Source organism: Hyperolius riggenbachi, chromosome 9, assembly GCF_040937935.1.
Source record: "Hyperolius riggenbachi isolate aHypRig1 chromosome 9, aHypRig1.pri, whole genome shotgun sequence".
NCBI classification, from domain to species: Eukaryota; Metazoa; Chordata; class Amphibia; order Anura; family Hyperoliidae; genus Hyperolius; species Hyperolius riggenbachi.
The window spans coordinates 286,193,216-286,214,444 of record NC_090654.1 but is presented as its reverse complement, the minus strand read 5'-3'; the positions used below and the strand labels follow the sequence as shown (position 1 = coordinate 286,214,444).

The 21,229-nt window shown below is 48.7% G+C and overlaps 1 protein-coding gene across 1 annotated transcript in view; it reads left to right on the top strand.

Annotated features, from left to right (window-relative positions):
* Positions 1-21,229, top strand: part of LOC137533638 (serpin A3-3-like) — a 57,045-nt gene that overhangs the window by 14,346 nt on the left and 21,470 nt on the right. The window contains exon 2 of the mRNA XM_068254979.1: positions 20,523-21,193. Within this exon, the coding sequence (XP_068111080.1) occupies positions 20,523-21,193 (671 nt within the window). The remainder of the gene's footprint in view (positions 1-20,522; positions 21,194-21,229) is intronic.

Genomic DNA, 21,229 nt, shown 5'->3' with positions numbered 1-21,229 from the left:
ATTATTTATTTTAGCAGGTGTATGTTCTGGGCAAGTCTGCCACATGATTGCGTGTATGTTCTGGGCAGGTCTGCCACATGATTGCATGTATGTTCTGGGCAAATTTGCTACATGATTGCATGTGTTTTCTGGGCAAATCTGCCGACATGATTGCACGTATTTTCTGGGCATATCTGCCGACATGATTGCAGGTATTTTCTGGGCATATCTGCCGACATGATTGCAGGTATTTTCTGGGCATATCTGCCGACATGATTGCAGGTATTTTCTGGGCATATCTGCCGACATCATTGCAGGTATTTTCTGGGCATATCTGCCGACATCATTGCACGTATTTTCATGGCATATCTGCCGACATCATTGCACGTATTTTCTGGGCATATCTGCCGACATCATTGCAGGTATTTTCTGGGCATATCTGCCGACATCATTGCACGTATTTTCTGGGCATATCTGCCGACATCATTGCACGTATTTTCTGGGCATATCTGCCGACATCATTGCACGTATTTTCTGGGCATATCTGCCGACATCATTGCACGTATTTTCTGGGCATATCTGCCGACATCATTGCACGTATTTTCTGGGCATATCTGCCGACATCATTGCACGTATTTTCTGGGCATATCTGCCGACATCATTGCACGTATTTTCTGGGCATATCTGCCGACATCATTGCACGTATTTTCTGGGCATATCTGCCGACATGATTGCACGTATTTTCTGGGCAAATCTGCCGACATGATTGAATGTATTTTCTGGGCAAATCTGCTCACATTATGTGTATTTTCTTGAGAAAACCTGCACAATTATGTGAATTTTCTGGGGAAAGGGTCACCAAAACTTGGGCCCACTGTCTTTGCGTTGCACTTTTCAAGGGAACCTGAGGTGAGAATAATATTGAGGCTGCCATATTTCTCTCCTTTTAAGCAATACCAGTTGCCTGGTTGCCGTTCTGGTCCTCTGCCTCTTATTCTTTCAACCATAGACCCTGAACAAGCATGCAGCAGGTCAGGGGTTTCTGACAATATTGTCAGAACTGAGAAGATTAAGCTGCATGCTTGTTGCTGGTGTAATTCAGTTTATTACTGCAGCCAAATAGATCAGCAGGGCTGCCAGGCAACTAGTATTGTTTAAAAGGAAATAAATATGGCAGCCTCCATATCACTCTCACCCCGGGATCACTTTAAATTACAGTTAGCTCCGCCCTTATCTGGTCATTGACACGCCCATTTTTTTTGCCGGCCCACAATTGATATTTTGCACAGGGGCCCACTGCTGCCTGTGTCCGCCACTGTGTGTGGTGTGTGTGTACAGTGTGTGTGTACAGTGTGTGTGTGTGTGTATACAGTGTGTGTGTGTGTGTGTGTGTGTGTGTGTGTGTGTACAGTGTGTGTGTGTGTGTGTGTGTGTGTGTGTGTGTGTGTGTGTGTGTGTGTGTGTGTCTCTGTGTGTGTGTGTGTGTCTGTGTGTGTGTGTGTGTGTGTACAGTGTGTGTGTGTCTGTGTGTGTGTCTGTGTGTGTGTGTGTCTGTGTCTGTGTGTGTGTGTCTGTGTGTGTGTGTGTGTGTACAGTGTGTGTGTGTCTGTGTGTGTGTGTGTGTGTGTGTGTGTGTGTGTCTGTGTGTGTGTGTCTGTGTCTGTGTCTGTGTGTGTGTGTGTGTGTGTGTGTGTGTGTGTGTGTGTGTGTGTGTACAGTGTGTGTGGTGTGTGTGTGTACAGTGTGTGTGTGTGTGTGTGTGTGTGTGTGTGTGTGTGTGTGTGTGTGTGTGTGTGTGTGTGTGTGTGTGTGTGTGTCTGTGTGTGTGTGTGTCTGTGTGTCTGTGTGTGTGTGGTGCCAGTTGAATCATGTTGTAGCGCTAAACAGTAACTGTCGGGCATAAAATCAAAAATCAATTCTTTATTTTTATCTGGTAAAGTAAGAAGGATGTTAACCAGGCAATCCAAAAGTTACAAATCACTCTTATTGTTCTTCTCCATAAAACATCATTCCACAGTTTCCCTGGCTCTTATCTGGTACATCTGCCGCACAAAGGAAGTTGCAGGGCATGCTGGGTTTTCTTTTTTGCTTCTTTACTTTCCCCTCAGACTTTACTAATGCAGCCTGACTGGCTGAAGCCTCTTTCCTTCCTGTTTTCCCCTCCCACACCTCTGTTCCTTTCTGATTGGCCAATATTTCTCAATGCACTTTCTACTGCAGTCCTGGGTGGGAGTGTCTGAAGACTGGGAGGGGGTCGGGCTATGATACACAGACAAAGTAGGGAGGAAATTATGTCAGGATTGGCTTCAAGGTAGACATAAATCTCTAAAATAAAAATGTGGACAGTGCAATACATATGTTATGTAAGCAGAGCAAGTATTTATCTACTTATATATGGTTGTTGTTTTTTTCTGAGATAGTATGGCTGACAGCTCCACTTTAAGAGGTAAGTCTTGATGCACTATCTGCCACATGAGAGGAGCGATAAGGCTATTTACTCCTAATCTGTTTTGTAACAGATCAACAGGTCTGGGGCAGAAGGCTGTGTGACATTATAGCTCAGGCTTTGTACCAAACAAAAAGGTATTTGCTTGTATTTAGCCTTCCCTGAGCCCCAAAACAACTCCCAAATGATGTATCACTTAAGAACAGTGAGTAGATGTGCAAATAATTCCTTTAACCACTTGACCCTTACAGGTTGTGTTCCCCTTATGGACCAGTGCAATTTTCACATTTCAGCGCTCCTCCCATTCATTGACCAATAACTCTATGACTACTTACCATACCTAAATGATCCATTGGTTTTTTTTGCCAAAAATTGGGCTTTCTTTGAGTGGTACGTTTTGCTAACAATTATTTTATTTTAGCTGCATTCTAATGGGAATCATAGGGAACAGAAAGTGTTGATAAACTACAAACATTTTATTTGCACATTTGTCCTGGTTATTAAGTTAAAATGATGTCCCTAGTATAGTGTATGGCAACAATATTTTTGTAACGATTGGTGTCAGCACACAGAGAGAATCTGATTATTGATGATCTGCAGAATCATCAACAATACAGATGTATACTTGATTATGCATGATCTGCAGAATCACCAATAATACAAGTATGACTAACCTCTGGACACCTAATGAGTAAAAGTGTTTGATGAAACTGTAGGCTATCTCCCGAGAAGCTAGAGATATAGGCAGCCCAGCCAAGAACCACCCGAGGAGAAGGTGGCCCTGGGCAGTGCAGAAACTATCTCCTTGATAGTGAAGACCTGGCAACCAGGGATAATAATAATCAGATGGTAGACTGTACTGCAGCCAGGGGACTTCAGAGGAAGAGGCCACTGGCTGCTAATAGGCCGGACTCTCTGAGGAGCGGGAGTCCTGGTTGCAGCTGACACCTGGTGGAATGGTGTCACTGCTAATACAGATAGACTGAGCACTCAGGGAGAGTGACAGCCTGGGAGGTCGGGCAAGCCAGGTCGGCAACACACGAGCAGATGAGGTACAGAGACAGAAGACTGATTCGGTAATCGGGTACAAGCAGGGTCTGGCAACAGGTAGGCAGATAAGCAGAGGTACCGAATCAGAAGGCAAGAGAAAGGTCGACAGAGCAAATAGTCATAACATATAAATATAACAGAGTCCTAGCCTGGGGTGTGAGGTCCTTGGTCTCGACACCCGGGAACTAGTCTAAAGTATAACACAGCAATGACACAGTATCCCTAAGCTTGGGTGTGAGGTCCTTGGTCACAACACCCTGGAACTGGTCTAAAGTATAACACAGCAATGACACAGTATCCCTAGACTTGGGTGTGAGGTCCTTGGTCTCAACACCCTGGAACTGGTCTAACATATAACACAAGCGTAATCTGGCTAAGTGTGAATTCCCAGGTCCTCCTGGTTCTAACACACTGTGGGATCTGACTGGTCTGAGTGCTCACACGTAAGTATTCGCAACGGCAGACAACCAGCAACTGACAGGCAAGATGTATATATAGTGCAGCGCTCCTCAGCGCCGCCCAGCACCACTCAGCCAATCACCCACTGCGCTGGGATCAGCTGATCATCCTGATCAGCTGATCCCTCTCCTACTGGCATAAAGGTCCTGCCTCCCAGTGCGCGTGCGCGTAGCTCTCCATCTGTGTGCACTATTAGGCTCAGACAAACCAGACGCATGCTGCTGTGTGGAAAACGCCGGTCTGAACGCGGAGACAGCCGCCCCGCTGCCAGACCGCGCGGCGGTGTCTCCGCAATCCATTACAATTTTATTTTGAAATAAAGGTGTATTTTTCAGGTTTTTTTTTTTACACGATATAACTAATTACAAGCCCTTATTTGAGAAATAATAAGTAATATACCCTCATAACATACATGTTTTTAAAAAAGAATCCCTAAAGTAACTATTTATGTTTGTTTGTTTTGTTTGTTGTCACTTTTTTATTTTGGTAACTATTAAGGAGGAAGGAGGTAAGAGGTTAATAACTAATAGTTTTTATACATTGATTTATGTAAATGTATGTAGGTGTACAGTTTATTTCTGTGTACTGTGAACAGTACTCAGGACATATTGTGTATGTGTATCACTTTTATTTTTCATGACCACCTTCATCTCGCTGACAATTTGATGATAATTCATTAAAAGCACCTTGATTGGCTTTTGGAGCACCTGTTCCCGTGTACCAATCAGTGTCCTAACAGCCGCCAAAGGAAAACACGCGCAGCATGCAATCATAACAGAGAACAAATGTCTACGCCCCTGGTGCTAAGATGAAGTCTCAAGGGACGTAGATATATTGTCGTCAACAACTGATTAAGCGCCTGACATGCAGAAGGCCTGGATTCCTTTTTGGTTTCATTACCACAATCCTCCTGGTTCTTGCTCTTCATAATGGAATGGGGCATTCTGTAACACCCCCTTCTCCCACATTGTACCATATAATCATTACAATCCATACCTTATGAAGGCCAAAACAGTCTGAGGACTACATACCAATATAAAGCAACAAGAGGTGTTTCTGATGCTGAAACAAGAATAATTAACAAAAACTGGGGTATCCTGAACAATGTTTTACATTCTGCTATGTGTTGTTATGGCTTCCTTTAACCTACTATTTGTCTTTTTACAACAGAGCAATCCTGCAGCAGAACATCAATGTTTGTGTAACCTTGGCATCAGCTAGACAAATGTCAGAGTGTCTCTCTATATGTTTGATTGGGTTGTGTCAACTCAAAATTTCTAAGTAATGAAGATAGCAACAAAATTTCTAAGTAATGAAGATAGCAAAATCATACAATGTTGCCATTCCTTATTTTGGGATTCATCTGTATCTATGGATGCCCAGTAATGTAATGGATAGTCAGAACCAGAAGGATTTTTTGTAGAGGACCAGGAGGAACCAAACAAGAAGGTATTTGCATGTAATTAGCCTTCTATGAGGCACCCCCCCCCCCCCCCCCCCACAGCAAATATTTTTTTTTAAATTTTAAGCTCCTGACAAACAGAGAAAAGGAGGGTGCGTTAAAAGGAAAAGAATAGGATATAAGCGAGAGAAATACTAATTTTATTACGCTGTCAGCGTGGTGTAGAAAAAACTTCCTCATGCAGCTAATGCAGCATGGGAGGATTCATGTTTACTACTGGCATACAGAGCTCTAGAACAAACATTTTCTTTTAAATTCCTTTAGTTGAAGACATATCCCTTTTTATATAGATTCCCAAATTTGTCAAGATCACTTAGGATCCTGTTTCACACTGAAAATTACTGCAAAATCACAGCTATTTTGTTGCAATTCTCGTTCGGGGAGCGATTCTCATTCCCGGAATAAGAATTGCAAATGTAATCACTGCAAACTTTTGCCACATGTATAAAACAGATTGGTTTCAACAATTTGTCATTATCTGCTATTTCTGCTCTGCTATGACAGACAGATATAGCTATGTCTGCTGTGTCTCTCTGCTATTTCTCTGCTCTCCACTAGGCTGCTATGCCAGAGCTGTGTCTGATCCAGTGCTGCTGCTGCTATTTCTCTGCTCTCCACTAGGCTGCTATGCCGGAGCTGTGTCTGATCCTGTGCTGCTGCTGCTGCTATTTCTCTGCTCTCCACTAGGCTGCTATGCTGGAGCTGTGTCTGATCCTGTGCCGCTGCTATTTCTCTGCTCTCCACTAGGCTGCTATGCCAGAGCTGTGTCTGATCCAGTGCTGCTGCTGCTGCTATTTCTCTGCTCTCCACTAGGCTGCTATGCCGGAGCTGTGTCTGATCCTCTGCTGCTGCTATTTCTCTGCTCTCCAGTAGGATGCTATGCCGGAACTGTGTCAGATCCTGTGCTGCTGCTGCTATTTCTCTGCTTTCCACTAGGCTGCTATGCTGGAGCTTTGTCTGATCCTGTGCTGCTGCTGCTATTTCTCTGCTCTCCACTAGGCTGCTATGCCGGAGCTGTGTCTGATCCTGTGCTGCTGCTGCTGCTATTTCTCTGCTCTCCACTAGGCTGCTATGCCGGAGCTGTGTCTGATCCAGTGCTGCTGCTGCTATTTCTCTGCTCTCCACTAGGCTGCTATGCTGGAGCTGTGTCTGATCCTGTGCTGCTGCTGCTGCTATTTCTCTGCTCTCCACTAGGCTGCTATGCCGGAGCTGTGTCTGATCCAGTGCTGCTGCTGCTATTTCTCTGCTCTCCACTAGGCTGCTATGCTGGAGCTGTGTCTGATCCTGTGCTGCTGCTGCTATTTCTCTGCCCTCCACTAGGCTGCTATGCTGGAACTGTGTCTGATCCTGTGCTGCTGCTGCTATTTCTCTGCTCTCCACTAGGCTGCAATGCCGGAGCTGTGTCTGATCCTGTGCTGCTGCTGCTATTTCTCTGCTCTCCACTAGGCTGCTATGCTGGAGCTGTGTCTGATCCTGTGCTGCTGCTGCTGCTATTTCTCTGCCCTCCACTAGGCTGCTATGCCGGAGCTGTGTCAGATCCAGTGCTGCTGCTGCTATTTCTCTGCTCTCCACTAGGCTGTTATGCCAGAGCTGTGTCTGATCCTGTGCTGCTGCTATTTCTCTGCTCTCCACTAGCCTGCTATGCCAGAGATGTGTCTGATCCTGTGCTGCTGCTATTTCTCTGCTCTCCACTAGGCTGCTATGCCGGAGCTGTGTCTGATCCTGTGCTGCTGCTATTTCTCTGCTCTCCACTAGGCTGCTATGCCAGAGCTGTGTCTGATCCTATGCTGCTGCTATTTCTCTGCTCTCCACTAGGCTGCTATGCCGGAGCTGTGTCTGATCCTGTGCTGCTGCTATTTCTCTGCTCTCCACTAGCCTGCTATGCCAGAGATGTGTCTGATCCTGTGCTGCTGCTATTTCTCTGCTCTCCACTAGGCTGCTATGCCGGAGCTGTGTCTGATCCTGTGCTGCTGCTATTTCTCTGCTCTCCACTAGGCTGCTATGCCAGAGCTGTGTCTGATCCTATGCTGCTGCTATTTCTCTGCTCTCCACTAGGCTGCTATGCCGGAGCTGTGTCTGATCCTGTGCTGCTGCTGCTATTTCTCTGCTCTCCACTAGGCTGCTATGCTGGAGCTGTGTCAGATCCTGTGCTGCTATTTCTCTGCTCTCCACTAGGCTGCTATGCCGGAGCTGTGCCTGATCCTGTGCTGCTGCTGCTGCTATTTCTCTGCTCTCCACTAGGCTGCTATGCCGGAGCTGTGTCTGATCCTGTGCTGCTGCTGCTATTTCTCTGCTCTCCACTAGGCTGCTATGCCGCAGCTGTGTCTGATCCTATGCTGCTGCTATTTCTCTGCTCTCCACTAGGCTGCTATGCCAGAGCTGTGTCTAAACCTATGCTGCTGCTATTTCTCTGCTCTCCACTAGGCTGCTATGCCGGAGCTGTGTCTGATCCTGTGCTGCTGCTGCTATTTCTCTGCTCTCCACTAGGCTGCTATGCTGGAGCTGTGTCAGATCCTGTGCTGCTGCTGCTATTTCTCTGCTCTCCACTAGGCTGCTATGCCAGAGCTGTGTCTGATCCTGTGCTGCTGCTATTTCTCTGCTCTCCACTAGGCTGCTATGCCGGAGCTGTGTCTGATCCTGTGCTGCTGCTGCTGCTATTTCTCTGCTCACCACTAGGCTGCTATGCCGGAGCTGTGTCTGATCCTGTGCTGCTGCTGCTATTTCTCTGCTCTCCACTAGGCTGCTATGCTGGAGCTGTGTCTGATCCTGTGCTGCTGCTGCTATTTCTCTGCTCTCCACTAGGCTGCTATGCCGGTGCTGTGTCTGATCCTGTGCTGCTGCTATTTCTCTGCTCTCCACTAGACTGCTATGCCAGAGCTGTGTCAGATCCTGTGCTGCTGCTGCTATTTCTCTGCCCTCCACTAGACTGCTATGCCGGAGCTGTGTCTGATCCTGTGCTGCTGCTATTTCTCTGCTCTCCACTAGGCTGCTATGCCGGAGCTGTGTCTGATCCTGTGCTGCTGCTGCTGCTGCTATTTCTCTGCTCTCCACTAGGCTGCTATGTCAGAGCTGTGTCTGATCCTGTGCTGCTGCTGCTATTTCTCTAGTCTCCACTAGGCTGCTATGCCAGAGCTGTGTCTGATCCTGTGCTGCTGCTGCTATTTCTCTACTCCCCACTAGACTGCTATGCCAGAGATGTGTCTGATCCTGTGCTGCTGCTATTTCTCTGCTCTCCACTAGGCTGCTATGCCGGAGCTGTGTCTGATCCTGTGCTGCTGCTATTTCTCTGCTCTCCACTAGGCTGCTATGCCGGAGCTGTGTCTGATCCTGTGCTGCTGCTGCTATTTCTCTGCTCTCCACTAGACTGCTATGCCGGAGCTGTGTCTGATCCTGTGCTGCTGCTATTTCTCTGCTCTCCACTAGGCTGCTATGCCGGAGCTGTGTCTGATCCTGTGCTGCTATTTCTCTGCTCTCCACTAGGCTGCTATGCGGGAGCTGTGTCTGATCCTGTGCTGCTGCTGCTGCTGCTGCCATTTCTCTGCTCTCCACTAGGCTGCTATGCCGGAGCTGTGTCTGATCCTGTGCTGCTGCTGCTGCTGCTATTTCTCTGCTCTCCACTAGGCTGCTATGCTGGAGCTGTGTCTGATCCTGTGCTGCTGCTATTTCTCTGCTCTCCACTAGGCTGCTATGCTGGAGCTGTGTCTGATCCTGTGCTGCTGCTGCTATTTCTCTACTCCCCACTAGACTGCTATGCCAGAGATGTGTCTGATCCTGTGCTGCTGCTATTTCTCTGCTCTCCACTAGGCTGCTATGCTGGAGCTGTGTCTGATCCTGTGCTGCTGCTGCTATTTCTCTGCCCTCCACTAGACTGCTATGCCGGAGCTGTGTCTGATCCTGTGCTGCTGCTGCTATTTCTCTGCTCTCCACTAGGCTGCTATGCTGGAGCTGTGTCAGATCCTGTGCTGCTGCTATTTCTCTGCTCTCCACTAGGCTGCTATGCTGGAGCTGTGTCTGATCCTGTGCTGCTGCTGCTGCTATTTCTCTGCTCACCACTAGGCTGCTATGCCGGAGCTGTGTCAGATCCTGTGCTGCTATTTCTCTGCTCTCCACTAGGCTGCTATGCCGGAGCTGTGTCTGATCCTGTGCTGCTATTTCTCTGCTCTCCACTAGGCTGCTATGCGGGAGCTGTGTCTGATCCTGTGCTGCTGCTGCTGCTGCTATTTCTCTGCTCTCCACTAGGCTGCTATGCTGGAGCTGTGTCTGATCCTGTGCTGCTGCTATTTCTCTGCTCTCCACTAGGCTGCTATGCTGGAGCTGTGTCTGATCCTGTGCTGCTGCTGCTATTTCTCTACTCCCCACTAGACTGCTATGCCAGAGATGTGTCTGATCCTGTGCTGCTGCTATTTCTCTGCTCTCCACTAGGCTGCTATGCTGGAGCTGTGTCTGATCCTGTGCTGCTGCTGCTGCTATTTCTCTGCCCTCCACTAGACTGCTATGCCGGAGCTGAGTCTGATCCTGTGCTGCTGCTGCTATTTCTCTGCTCTCCACTAGGCTGCTATGCCGGAGCTGTGTCTGATCCTGTGCTGCTGCTGCTGCTGCTATTTCTCTGCTCTCCACTAGGCTGCTATGCTGGAGCTGTGTCTGATCCTGTGCTGCTGCTATTTCTCTGCTCTCCACTAGGCTGCTATGCTGGAGCTGTGTCTGATCCTGTGCTGCTGCTGCTATTTCTCTACTCCCCACTAGACTGCTATGCCAGAGATGTGTCTGATCCTGTGCTGCTGCTATTTCTCTGCTCTCCACTAGGCTGCTATGCTGGAGCTGTGTCTGATCCTGTGCTGCTGCTGCTATTTCTCTGCCCTCCACTAGACTGCTATGCCGGAGCTGTGTCTGATCCTGTGCTGCTGCTGCTATTTCTCTGCTCTCCACTAGGCTGCTATGCTGGAGCTGTGTCAGATCCTGTGCTGCTGCTATTTCTCTGCTCTCCACTAGGCTGCTATGCTGGAGCTGTGTCTGATCCTGTGCTGCTGCTGCTGCTATTTCTCTGCTCACCACTAGGCTGCTATGCCGGAGCTGTGTCAGATCCTGTGCTGCTATTTCTCTGCTCTCCACCAGGCTGCTATGCCGGAGCTGTGTCTGATCCTGTGCTGCTATTTCTCTGCTCACCACTAGGCTGCTATGCCGGAGCTGTGTCTGATCCTTTGCTGCTGCTGCTATTTCTCTGCTCTCCACTAGGCTGCTATGCGGGAGCTGTGTCTGATCCTGTGCTGCTGCTGCTATTTCTCTGTTCTCCACTAGGCTGCTATGCCGGAGCTGTGTCTGATCCTGTGCTGCTGCTGCTATTTCTCTGCTCTCCACTAGGCTGCTATGCGGGAGCTGTGTCTGATCCTGTGCTGCCGCTGCTATTTCTCTGCCCTCCACTAGTCTGCTATGCTGGAGCTGTGTCAGATCCTGTGCTGCTATTTCTCTGCTCTCCACTAGGCTGCTATGCCGGAGCTGTGTCTGATCCTGTGCTGCTATTTCTCTGCTCTCCACTAGGCTGCTATGCCGGAGCTGTGTCTGATCCTGTGCTGCTATTTCTCTGCTCACCACTAGGCTGCTATGCCAGAGCTGTGTCTGATCCTGTGCTGCTGCTGCTGCTATTTCTCTGCTCTCCACTAGGCTGCTATGCCGGAGCTGTGTCTGATCCTGTGCTGCTGCTGCTGCTGCTATTTCTCTGCTCTCCACTAGGCTGCTATGCCGGAGCTGTGTCTGATCCTCTGCTGCTGCTATTTCTCTGCTCTCCACTAGGCTGCTATGCTGGAGCTGTGTCTGATCCTGTGCTGCTGCAGCTATTTCTCTGCTCTCCACTAGGCTGCTATGCCAGAGCTGTGTCTGATCCTGTGCTGCTGCTATTTCTCTGCTCTCCACTAGGCTGCTATGCTGGAGCTGTGTCTGATCCTGTGCTGCTGCTATTTCTCTGCTCTCCACTAGGCTGCTATGCTGGAGCTGTGTCAGATCCTTTGCTGCCGCTGCTATTTCTCTGCTCTCCACTAGGCTGCTATGCCGGAGCTGTGTCTGATCCTGTGCTGCTGCTGCTATTTCTCTGCCCTCCACTAGGCTGCTATGCTGGAGCTGTGTCAGATCCTGTGCTGCCGCTGCTATTTCTCTGCTCTCCACTAGGCTGCTATGCCGGAGCTGTGTCTGATCCTGTGCTGCTACTGCTGCTGCTATTTCTCTGCTCTCCACTAGGCTGCTATGCCGGAGCTGTGTCTGATCCTGTGCTGCTGCTGCTATTTCTCTGCTCTCCACTAGGCTGCTATGCTGGAGCTGTGTCTGATCCTATGCTGCTGCTATTTCTCTGCTCTCCACTAGGCTGCTATGCCGGTGCTGTGTCTGATCCTATGCTGCTGCTATTTCTCTGCTCTCCACTAGGCTGCTATGCCGGTGCTGTGTCTGATCCTATGCTGCTGCTATTTCTCTGCTCTCCACTAGGCTGCTATGCGGGAGCTGTGTCTGATCCTGTGCTGCTGCTGCTATTTCTCTGCTCTCCACTAGGCTGCTATGCCGGAGCTGTGTCTGATCCTGTGCTGCTGCTATTTCTCTGCTCTCCACTAGCCTGCTATGCCAGAGATGTGTCTGATCCTGTGCTGCTGCTGCTATTTCTCTGCTCTCCACTAGGCTGCTATGCTGGAGCTGTGTCTGATCCTGTGCTGCTGCTGCTATTTCTCTGCTCTCCACTAGGCTGCTATGCCGGAGCTGTGTCTGATCCTGTGCTGCTGCTGCTATTTCTCTGCTCTCCACTAGGCTGCTATGCCAGAGCTGTGTCTGATCCTATGCTGCTGCTATTTCTCTGCTCTCCACTAGGCTGCTATGCCGGAGCTGTGTCTGATCCTGTGCTGCTGCTGCTATTTCTCTGCTCTCCACTAGGCTGCTATGCTGGAGCTGTGTCAGATCCTGTGCTGCTATTTCTCTGCTCTCCACTAGGCTGCTATGCCGGAGCTGTGCCTGATCCTGTGCTGCTGCTGCTGCTATTTCTCTGCTCTCCACTAGGCTGCTATGCCGGAGCTGTGTCTGATCCTGTGCTGCTGCTGCTATTTCTCTGCTCTCCACTAGGCTGCTATGCCGGAGCTGTGCCTGATCCTGTGCTGCTGCTGCTATTTCTCTGCTCTCCACTAGGCTGCTATGCTGGAGCTGTGTCTGATCCTGTGCTGCTGCTGCTGCTATTTCTCTGCTCTCCACTAGGCTGCTATGCCAGAGCTGTGTCTGATCCAGTGCTGCTGCTGCTATTTCTCTGCTCTCCACTAGGCTGCTATGCTGGAGCTGTGTCAGATCCTGTGCTGCCGCTGCTATTTCTCTGCTCTCCACTAGGCTGCTATGCCGGAGCTGTGTCTGATCCTGTGCTGCTGCTGCTATTTCTCTGCCCTCCACTAGGCTGCTATGCTGGAGCTGTGTCAGATCCTGTGCTGCCGCTGCTATTTCTCTGCTCTCCACTAGGCTGCTATGCCGGAGCTGTGTCTGATCCTGTGCTGCTACTGCTGCTGCTATTTCTCTGCTCTCCACTAGGCTGCTATGCCGGAGCTGTGTCTGATCCTGTGCTGCTGCTGCTATTTCTCTGCTCTCCACTAGGCTGCTATGCTGGAGCTGTGTCTGATCCTATGCTGCTGCTATTTCTCTGCTCTCCACTAGGCTGCTATGCCAGAGATGTGTCTGATCCTGTGCTGCTGCTGCTATTTCTCTGCTCTCCACTAGACTGCTATGCCGGAGCTGTGTCTGATCCTGTGCTGCTGCTATTTCTCTGCTCTCCACTAGCCTGCTATGCCAGAGCTGTGTCTGATCCTATGCTGCTGCTATTTCTCTGCTCTCCACTAGGCTGCTATGCCGGAGCTGTGTCTGATCCTGTGCTGCTGCTGCTATTTCTCTGCTCTCCACTAGGCTGCTATGCTGGAGCTGTGTCAGATCCTGTGCTGCTATTTCTCTGCTCTCCACTAGGCTGCTATGCCGGAGCTGTGCCTGATCCTGTGCTGCTGCTATTTCTCTGCTCTCCACTAGGCTGCTATGCCGGAGCTGTGTCTGATCCTGTGCTGCTGCTGCTATTTCTCTGCTCTCCACTAGGCTGCTATGCCGGAGCTGTGTCTGATCCTGTGCTGCTGCTGCTATTTCTCTGCTTTCCACTAGGCTGCTATGCCAGAGCTGTGTCTGATCCTGTGCTGCTGCTGCTATTTCTCTGCTCTCCACTAGGCTGCTATGCTGGAGCTGTGTCTGATCCTGTGCTGCTGCTGCTGCTATTTCTCTGCTCTCCACTAGGCTGCTATGCCAGAGCTGTGTCTGATCCAGTGCTGCTGCTGCTATTTCTTTGCTCTCCACTAGGCTGCTATGCTGGAGCTGTGTCAGATCCTGTGCTGCTATTTCTCTGCTCACCACTAGGCTGCTATGCCAGAGCTGTGTCTGATCCTATGCTGCTGCTATTTCTCTGCTCTCCACTAGGCTGCTATGCCGGAGCTGTGTCTGATCCTGTGCTGCTATTTCTCTGCTCTCCACTAGGCTGCTATGCTGGAGCTGTGTCAGATCCTGTGCTGCTATTTCTCTGCTCTCCACTAGGCTGCTATGCCGGAGCTGTGCCTGATCCTGTGCTGCTGCTGCTGCTATTTCTCTGCTCTCCACTAGGCTGCTATGCCAGAGCTGTGTCTGATCCTATGCTGCTGCTATTTCTCTGCTCTCCACTAGGCTGCTATGCCAGAGCTGTGTCTGATCCTGTGCTGCTGCTGCTATTTCTCTGCTCTCCACTAGGCTGCTATGCTGGAGCTGTGTCTGATCCTGTGCTGCTGCTATTTCTCTGCTCTCCACTAGGCTGCTATGCCAGAGCTGTGTCTGATCCTATGCTGCTGCTATTTCTCTGCTCTCCACTAGGCTGCTATGCCAGAGCTGTGTCTGATCCTGTGCTGCTGCTGCTATTTCTCTGCTCTCCACTAGGCTGCTATGCCAGAGCTGTGTCTGATCCTGTGCTGCTGCTATTTCTCTGCTCTCCACTAGGCTGCTATACCGGAGCTGTGTCTGATCCTGTGCTGCTGCTGCTATTTCTCTGCTCTCCACTAGGCTGCTATGCCAGAGCTGTGTCTGATCCTGTGCTGCTACTGCTATTTCTCTGCCCTCCACTAGACTGCTATGCCGGAGCTGTGTCTGATCCTGTGCTGCTGCTATTTCTCTGCTCTCCACTAGGCTGCTATGCCGGAGCTGTGTCTGATCCTGTGCTGCTGCTGCTATTTCTCTGCTCTCCACTAGGCTGCTATGCTGGAGCTGTGTCTGATCCTGTGCTGCTGCTATTTCTCTGCTCTCCACTAGGCTGCTATGCTGGAGCTGTATCTGATTCTGTGCTGCTGCTGCTATTTCTCTGCTCTCCACTAGGCTGCTATGCTGGAGCTGTGTCTGATCCTGTGCTGCTATTTCTCTGCTCTCCACTAGGCTGCTATGCTGGAGCTGTATCTGATCCTGTGCTGCTGCTGCTATTTCTCTACTCCCCACTAGACTGCTATGCTGGAGCTGTGTCTGATCCTGTGCTGCTGCTATTTCTCTGCTCTCCACTAGGCTGCTATGCTGGAGCTGTGTCTGATCCTGTGCTGCTGCTGCTATTTCTCTGCCCTCCACTAGACTGCTATGCCGGAGCTGTGTCTGATCCTGTGCTGCTGCTATTTCTCTGCTCTCCACTAGGCTGCTATGCCGGAGCTGTGTCTGATCCTGTGCTGCTGCTGCTATTTCTCTGCTCTCCACTAGGATGCTATGCCAGAGCTGTGTCTGATCCTGTGCTGCTGCTATTTCTCTGCTCTCCACTAGGCTGCTATGCCGGAGCTGTGTCTGATCCTGTGCTGCTATTTCTCTGCTCTCCACTAGGCTGCTATGCCGGAGCTGTGTCTGATCCTGTGCTGCTATTTCTCTGCTCACCACTAGGCTGCTATGCCGGAGCTGTGTCTGATCCTGTGCTGCTGCTGCTATTTCTCTGCTCTCCACTAGGCTGCTATGCGGGAGCTGTGTCTGATCCTGTGCTGCTGCTGCTATTTCTCTGCTCTCCACTAGGCTGCTATGCGGGAGCTGTGTCTGATCCTGTGCTGCCGCTGCTATTTCTCTGCCCTCCACTAGGCTGCTATGCTGGAGCTGTGTCAGATCCTGTGCTGCTATTTCTCTGCTCTCCACTAGGCTGCTATGCCGGAGCTGTGTCTGATCCTGTGCTGCTATTTCTCTGCTCTCCACTAGGCTGCTATGCCGGAGCTGTGTCTGATCCTGTGCTGCTATTTCTCTGCTCACCACTAGGCTGCTATGCCAGAGCTGTGTCTGATCCTGTGCTGCTGCTGCTGCTGCTGCTATTTCTCTGCTCTCCACTAGGCTGCTATGCCGGAGCTGTGTCTGATCCTGTGCTGCTGCTGCTGCTGCTATTTCTCTGCTCTCCACTAGGCTGCTATGCCGGAGCTGTGTCTGATCCTCTGCTGCTGCTATTTCTCTGCTCTCCACTAGGCTGCTATGCTGGAGCTGTGTCTGATCCTGTGCTGCTGCAGCTATTTCTCTGCTCTCCACTAGGCTGCTATGCCAGAGCTGTGTCTGATCCTGTGCTGCTGCTATTTCTCTGCTCTCCACTAGGCTGCTATGCCGGAGCTGTGTCTGATCCTGTGCTGCTGCTGCTATTTCTCTGCTCTCCACTAGGCTGCTATGCCAGAGCTGTGTCTGATCCTGTGCTGCTACTGCTATTTCTCTGCCCTCCACTAGACTGCTATGCCGGAGCTGTGTCTGATCCTGTGCTGCTGCTATTTCTCTGCTCTCCACTAGGCTGCTATGCCGGAGCTGTGTCTGATCCTGTGCTGCTGCTGCTATTTCTCTGCTCTCCACTAGGCTGCTATGCTGGAGCTGTGTCTGATCCTGTGCTGCTGCTATTTCTCTGCTCTCCACTAGGCTGCTATGCTGGAGCTGTATCTGATCCTGTGCTGCTGCTGCTATTTCTCTGCTCTCCACTAGGCTGCTATGCTGGAGCTGTGTCTGATCCTGTGCTGCTATTTCTCTGCTCTCCACTAGGCTGCTATGCTGGAGCTGTATCTGATCCTGTGCTGCTGCTGCTATTTCTCTACTCCCCACTAGACTGCTATGCTGGAGCTGTGTCTGATCCTGTGCTGCTGCTATTTCTCTGCTCTCCACTAGGCTGCTATGCTGGAGCTGTGTCTGATCCTGTGCTGCTGCTGCTATTTCTCTGCCCTCCACTAGACTGCTATGCCGGAGCTGTGTCTGATCCTGTGCTGCTGCTATTTCTCTGCTCTCCACTAGGCTGCTATGCCGGAGCTGTGTCTGATCCTGTGCTGCTGCTGCTATTTCTCTGCTCTCCACTAGGATGCTATGCCAGAGCTGTGTCTGATCCTGTGCTGCTGCTATTTCTCTGCTCTCCACTAGGCTGCTATGCCGGAGCTGTGTCTGATCCTGTGCTGCTATTTCTCTGCTCTCCACTAGGCTGCTATGCCGGAGCTGTGTCTGATCCTGTGCTGCTATTTCTCTGCTCACCACTAGGCTGCTATGCCGGAGCTGTGTCTGATCCTGTGCTGCTGCTGCTATTTCTCTGCTCTCCACTAGGCTGCTATGCGGGAGCTGTGTCTGATCCTGTGCTGCTGCTGCTATTTCTCTGCTCTCCACTAGGCTGCTATGCGGGAGCTGTGTCTGATCCTGTGCTGCCGCTGCTATTTCTCTGCCCTCCACTAGGCTGCTATGCTGGAGCTGTGTCAGATCCTGTGCTGCTATTTCTCTGCTCTCCACTAGGCTGCTATGCCGGAGCTGTGTCTGATCCTGTGCTGCTATTTCTCTGCTCTCCACTAGGCTGCTATGCCAGAGCTGTGTCTGATCCTGTGCTGCTGCTGCTGCTGCTGCTATTTCTCTGCTCTCCACTAGGCTGCTATGCCGGAGCTGTGTCTGATCCTGTGCTGCTGCTGCTGCTGCTATTTCTCTGCTCTCCACTAGGCTGCTATGCCGGAGCTGTGTCTGATCCTCTGCTGCTGCTATTTCTCTGCTCTCCACTAGGCTGCTATGCTGGAGCTGTGTCTGATCCTGTGCTGCTGCAGCTATTTCTCTGCTCTCCACTAGGCTGCTATGCCAGAGCTGTGTCTGATCCTGTGCTGCTGCTATTTCTCTGCTCTCCACTAGGCTGCTATGCTGGAGCTGTGTCTGATCCTGTGCTGCTGCTGCTATTTCTCTGCTCTCCACTAGGCTGCTATGCCAGAGCTGTGTCTGATCCTGTGCTGCTGCTGCTATTTCTCTGCCCTCCACTAGGCTGCTATGCTGGAGCTGTGTCAGATCCTGTGCTGCCGCTGCTATTTCTCTGCTCTCCACTAGGCTGCTATGCCGGAGCTGTGTCTGATCCTGTGCTGCTACTGCTGCTGCTATTTCTCTGCTCTCCACTAGGCTGCTATGCCGGAGCTGTGTCTGATCCTGTGCTGCTGCTGCTATTTCTCTGCTCTCCACTAGGCTGCTATGCTGGAGCTGTGTCTGATCCTATGCTGCTGCTATTTCTCTGCTCTCCACTAGGCTGCTATGCCGGTGCTGTGTCTGATCCTATGCTGCTGCTATTTCTCTGCTCTCCACTAGGCTGCTATGCGGGAGCTGTGTCTGATCCTGTGCTGCTGCTGCTATTTCTCTGCTCTCCACTAGGCTGCTATTCCGGATTTGTGACCCATCCTGTATCTGATTACATTTTCTACATTATTATATTATGCTCCTGATATTTAAGGCCCAATATTTCAGCACTCATAACTCCTACACATTCCAAAATTGAGGGTAGGGAAGGAACCCCCTTAACTACCCCTGAGCCTCCGAGTCCTATGGGCCTCCAAGTATTCTCCTCCAGATATGCACCACTAAAGTCAAATTGGAAGAGTGTTCTCACCCAGTGTTTAAGTGGTGGTGCGCACGCAAACGTGGGGGCAAGGCCCTGCGAACCCCGGTGGTTTTCCATTCCGGCAATTGGGGAAGGGAAGCAAGGCTTCTCGGAACCAATTGCAGTGCCTGTAATGAATGGACATGACCCTGATCACGGGCTATGTCCATTTATAAGAAAGATTGTGAATCAAAGTAAAAAAAAAAAAAAAAAAAGGAGTTTAGGAGTGTAGCTTCCGCCATCTATTGGCGAAAAATTGAATTTGCACACCCCAGATTTTTTTTTTATTAATAAAATTAATTAATTAAATCACTTTCAAGCCCCCTCCTAGCCCCCACCCCAGTTACCAAGCAAACAGATTGGAAAAAAGCAGTAAAAATAATCCATAAATAGTTGCCTTTGGGACTTAGATTCTTTTTAATATGTATGTCATGAGGGTATATTACTGTTATTTTAGTACATGAGTGCTTACAATTGATGGGAGATACAAAAAAAAAAAAAAATATATACCTTTTTTCCACAAAATATATTGACACTATATATTGTACTAGGAACATAATGTAAATGTTGTGATACCCGGGACTAATCCTATGTAATAAAACTTAACTGTCCCTGCGTCATCCTGTCCCTGTGTCCGTGCGTTTTCGCTACTGCGCAAGTGCCGGATGGACAGCCGTTGGGACAGGAGCAGGACAGGCCACAGGCATGTGAGCACGCTGTGGGCTTGCTCGTGTGAGCTGACATGTGGCGGTGGTGACAGACCTAGAGCTCATTTTTAAATGGACTTAGGTCAACTATTGGGCAAATAAAATGGGTGGGTTTTATCTATAGTAGCATTGCTTATTTTATATATATATATATATATATATATATATATATATATATATATATATATATATATATATATATATATATATATATATATATATTTTTATATATATATATATATATATATATATATATATATATATATATACATATATATATATATATATATATATATATATATTATATATTTATATATATATATATATATATATATATATATATATATATATATATATATATATATATATATATATATATATATATATATATAAAATAACTATAGGGGATGGAAATGGAGAAATAGTGTATATTTTTATTTTTTAGTGTGTTTGTGTATTCGCCTATAAAATGCATCAAAATAAAGTGATTACAGTACTGAAAACAAGTATCACTCACAAAAAGCTTAATTTGTGGCGAAAATAAACAAGATATAGATCATTCATGTGTGATGAGTAGTGATAAAGTTATTGGTGAATTAATGGAAGGAGTGCCGACAGGGGAAAATTGCTTCCGTCCTGAAGGAGAAAACATATGCAGACTAAACTGGTTTACATTTCGTTTAAATATCATTAACATCAAACCAGGGAGGAGCTGCATGTGATGCATGGGATTGCAGCCAATGTCCCTTTGAAAGACAACCAAAATGAGTAGAATATGGAAGCTGCCATATTATTTTTTTTAAAACATTACCAGTTGCCTGGCAGTCCTGTTGGTCTATTTGGCTGCAGTAGAGTCTGTATCTCACCAGAAACAAGCATGCAGCTAACTTTGTCAGAGCATGTCAAAAACACCTGCTGCATGCTTGTTCAGGGGCTATGGCTAAAATGTATCAGTATGGGCTGGTGCACACCGAGCGGCTTTTTGGGCGTTTTCAGATTGCGGCTGCGGATCTGCTTGGTCAATGTATCTCAATGGGGTGGTGCACACCAGAGCGGCAGGCGTTTTGCAGAAACGAAAAATGCCTGGGTGAGGCATTTTTTGGATTTCGGATGCGTTTCTGCCCCAATGTTAAGTATAGGAAAAACGCAAACCGCTCTGAAAAACGGCAGATCAGAGCGGTTTTGCAGGCGTTTTTGTTACAGAAGCTGTTCAGTAACAGCTTTACTGTAACAATATATGAAATCTACTATACTGAAAACCGCAGCAGCAATCCGCAAAACGCTAGCAAAACGCCTCATAAAAATAAAAAAAAGCGTTTAAAAATCTGCTAGCAATTTGCGGATCTGCTAGCGGGTTTTGGTGTGCACCAGCCCAAACAGAGGATAAGCATGATATCCAGGCAAATAAATATGGCAGCCTCCATATCCCTCTCGTTTCAGTTGTCCTGTAACATTTTCTCTCTCAGTCAGTCTCCCTCACTGACTACTCATTTCCTCTTTCCGTCCTGCACTTTTAATTGCTTAATATATATATATATTTTTCAGTTCTTTCAGAACAATGAGGATCCTCTTGATTTTGTGCTTGAGTGAAGCTCTGTTGTGCTTGGGGATCTTTGGTTACTCCTGCAAAGATAATCACCACCATGCTAAGGACCACCATGAGGATGATCATGTGACAGCCAGCTATTTGTCTAAAAATATATCATCTCTCCAGAAGATTACACCCGGCAATATCAAATTTGCCTATCGTTTGTACACACACCTCGCTACAAAATATCCCAGCGATAACATATTCTTCTCTCCAATCAGTATTTCCATGGCATTTAGCATGCTGTCTGCTGGTGCCAAGGGTCAGACACAAACTGAAATACTGGAAGGACTTGGGTTCAATACATCCTCTGTCTCCCAAGAAGACATCCACAGAGGCTTTCATCAGTTCATCAGCATCCTCGAAGCATCCAATCGTGATGTCCAGCTCCACACTGCCAATGCTCTCTTTGTCCAAAAAGATCAAAAACTGCTTGAGGAGTTCTTGGAAGATCTCAACGTCTTCTATCACTCAAAAGCCACTTCCACGGATTTTCACAATGCAAAAAAAGCAAAAAGTAAAATCAATAAGTATGTGGCCGAAAACACCTGTGGGAAAATCAGTAATTTGTTGGACACTATTGACCCAAATACACTTTTAATTCTTGTCAACACCATTTACTTTAAAGGTAAGTTATGAACGTTTCAACAAGCAAATCAACTGC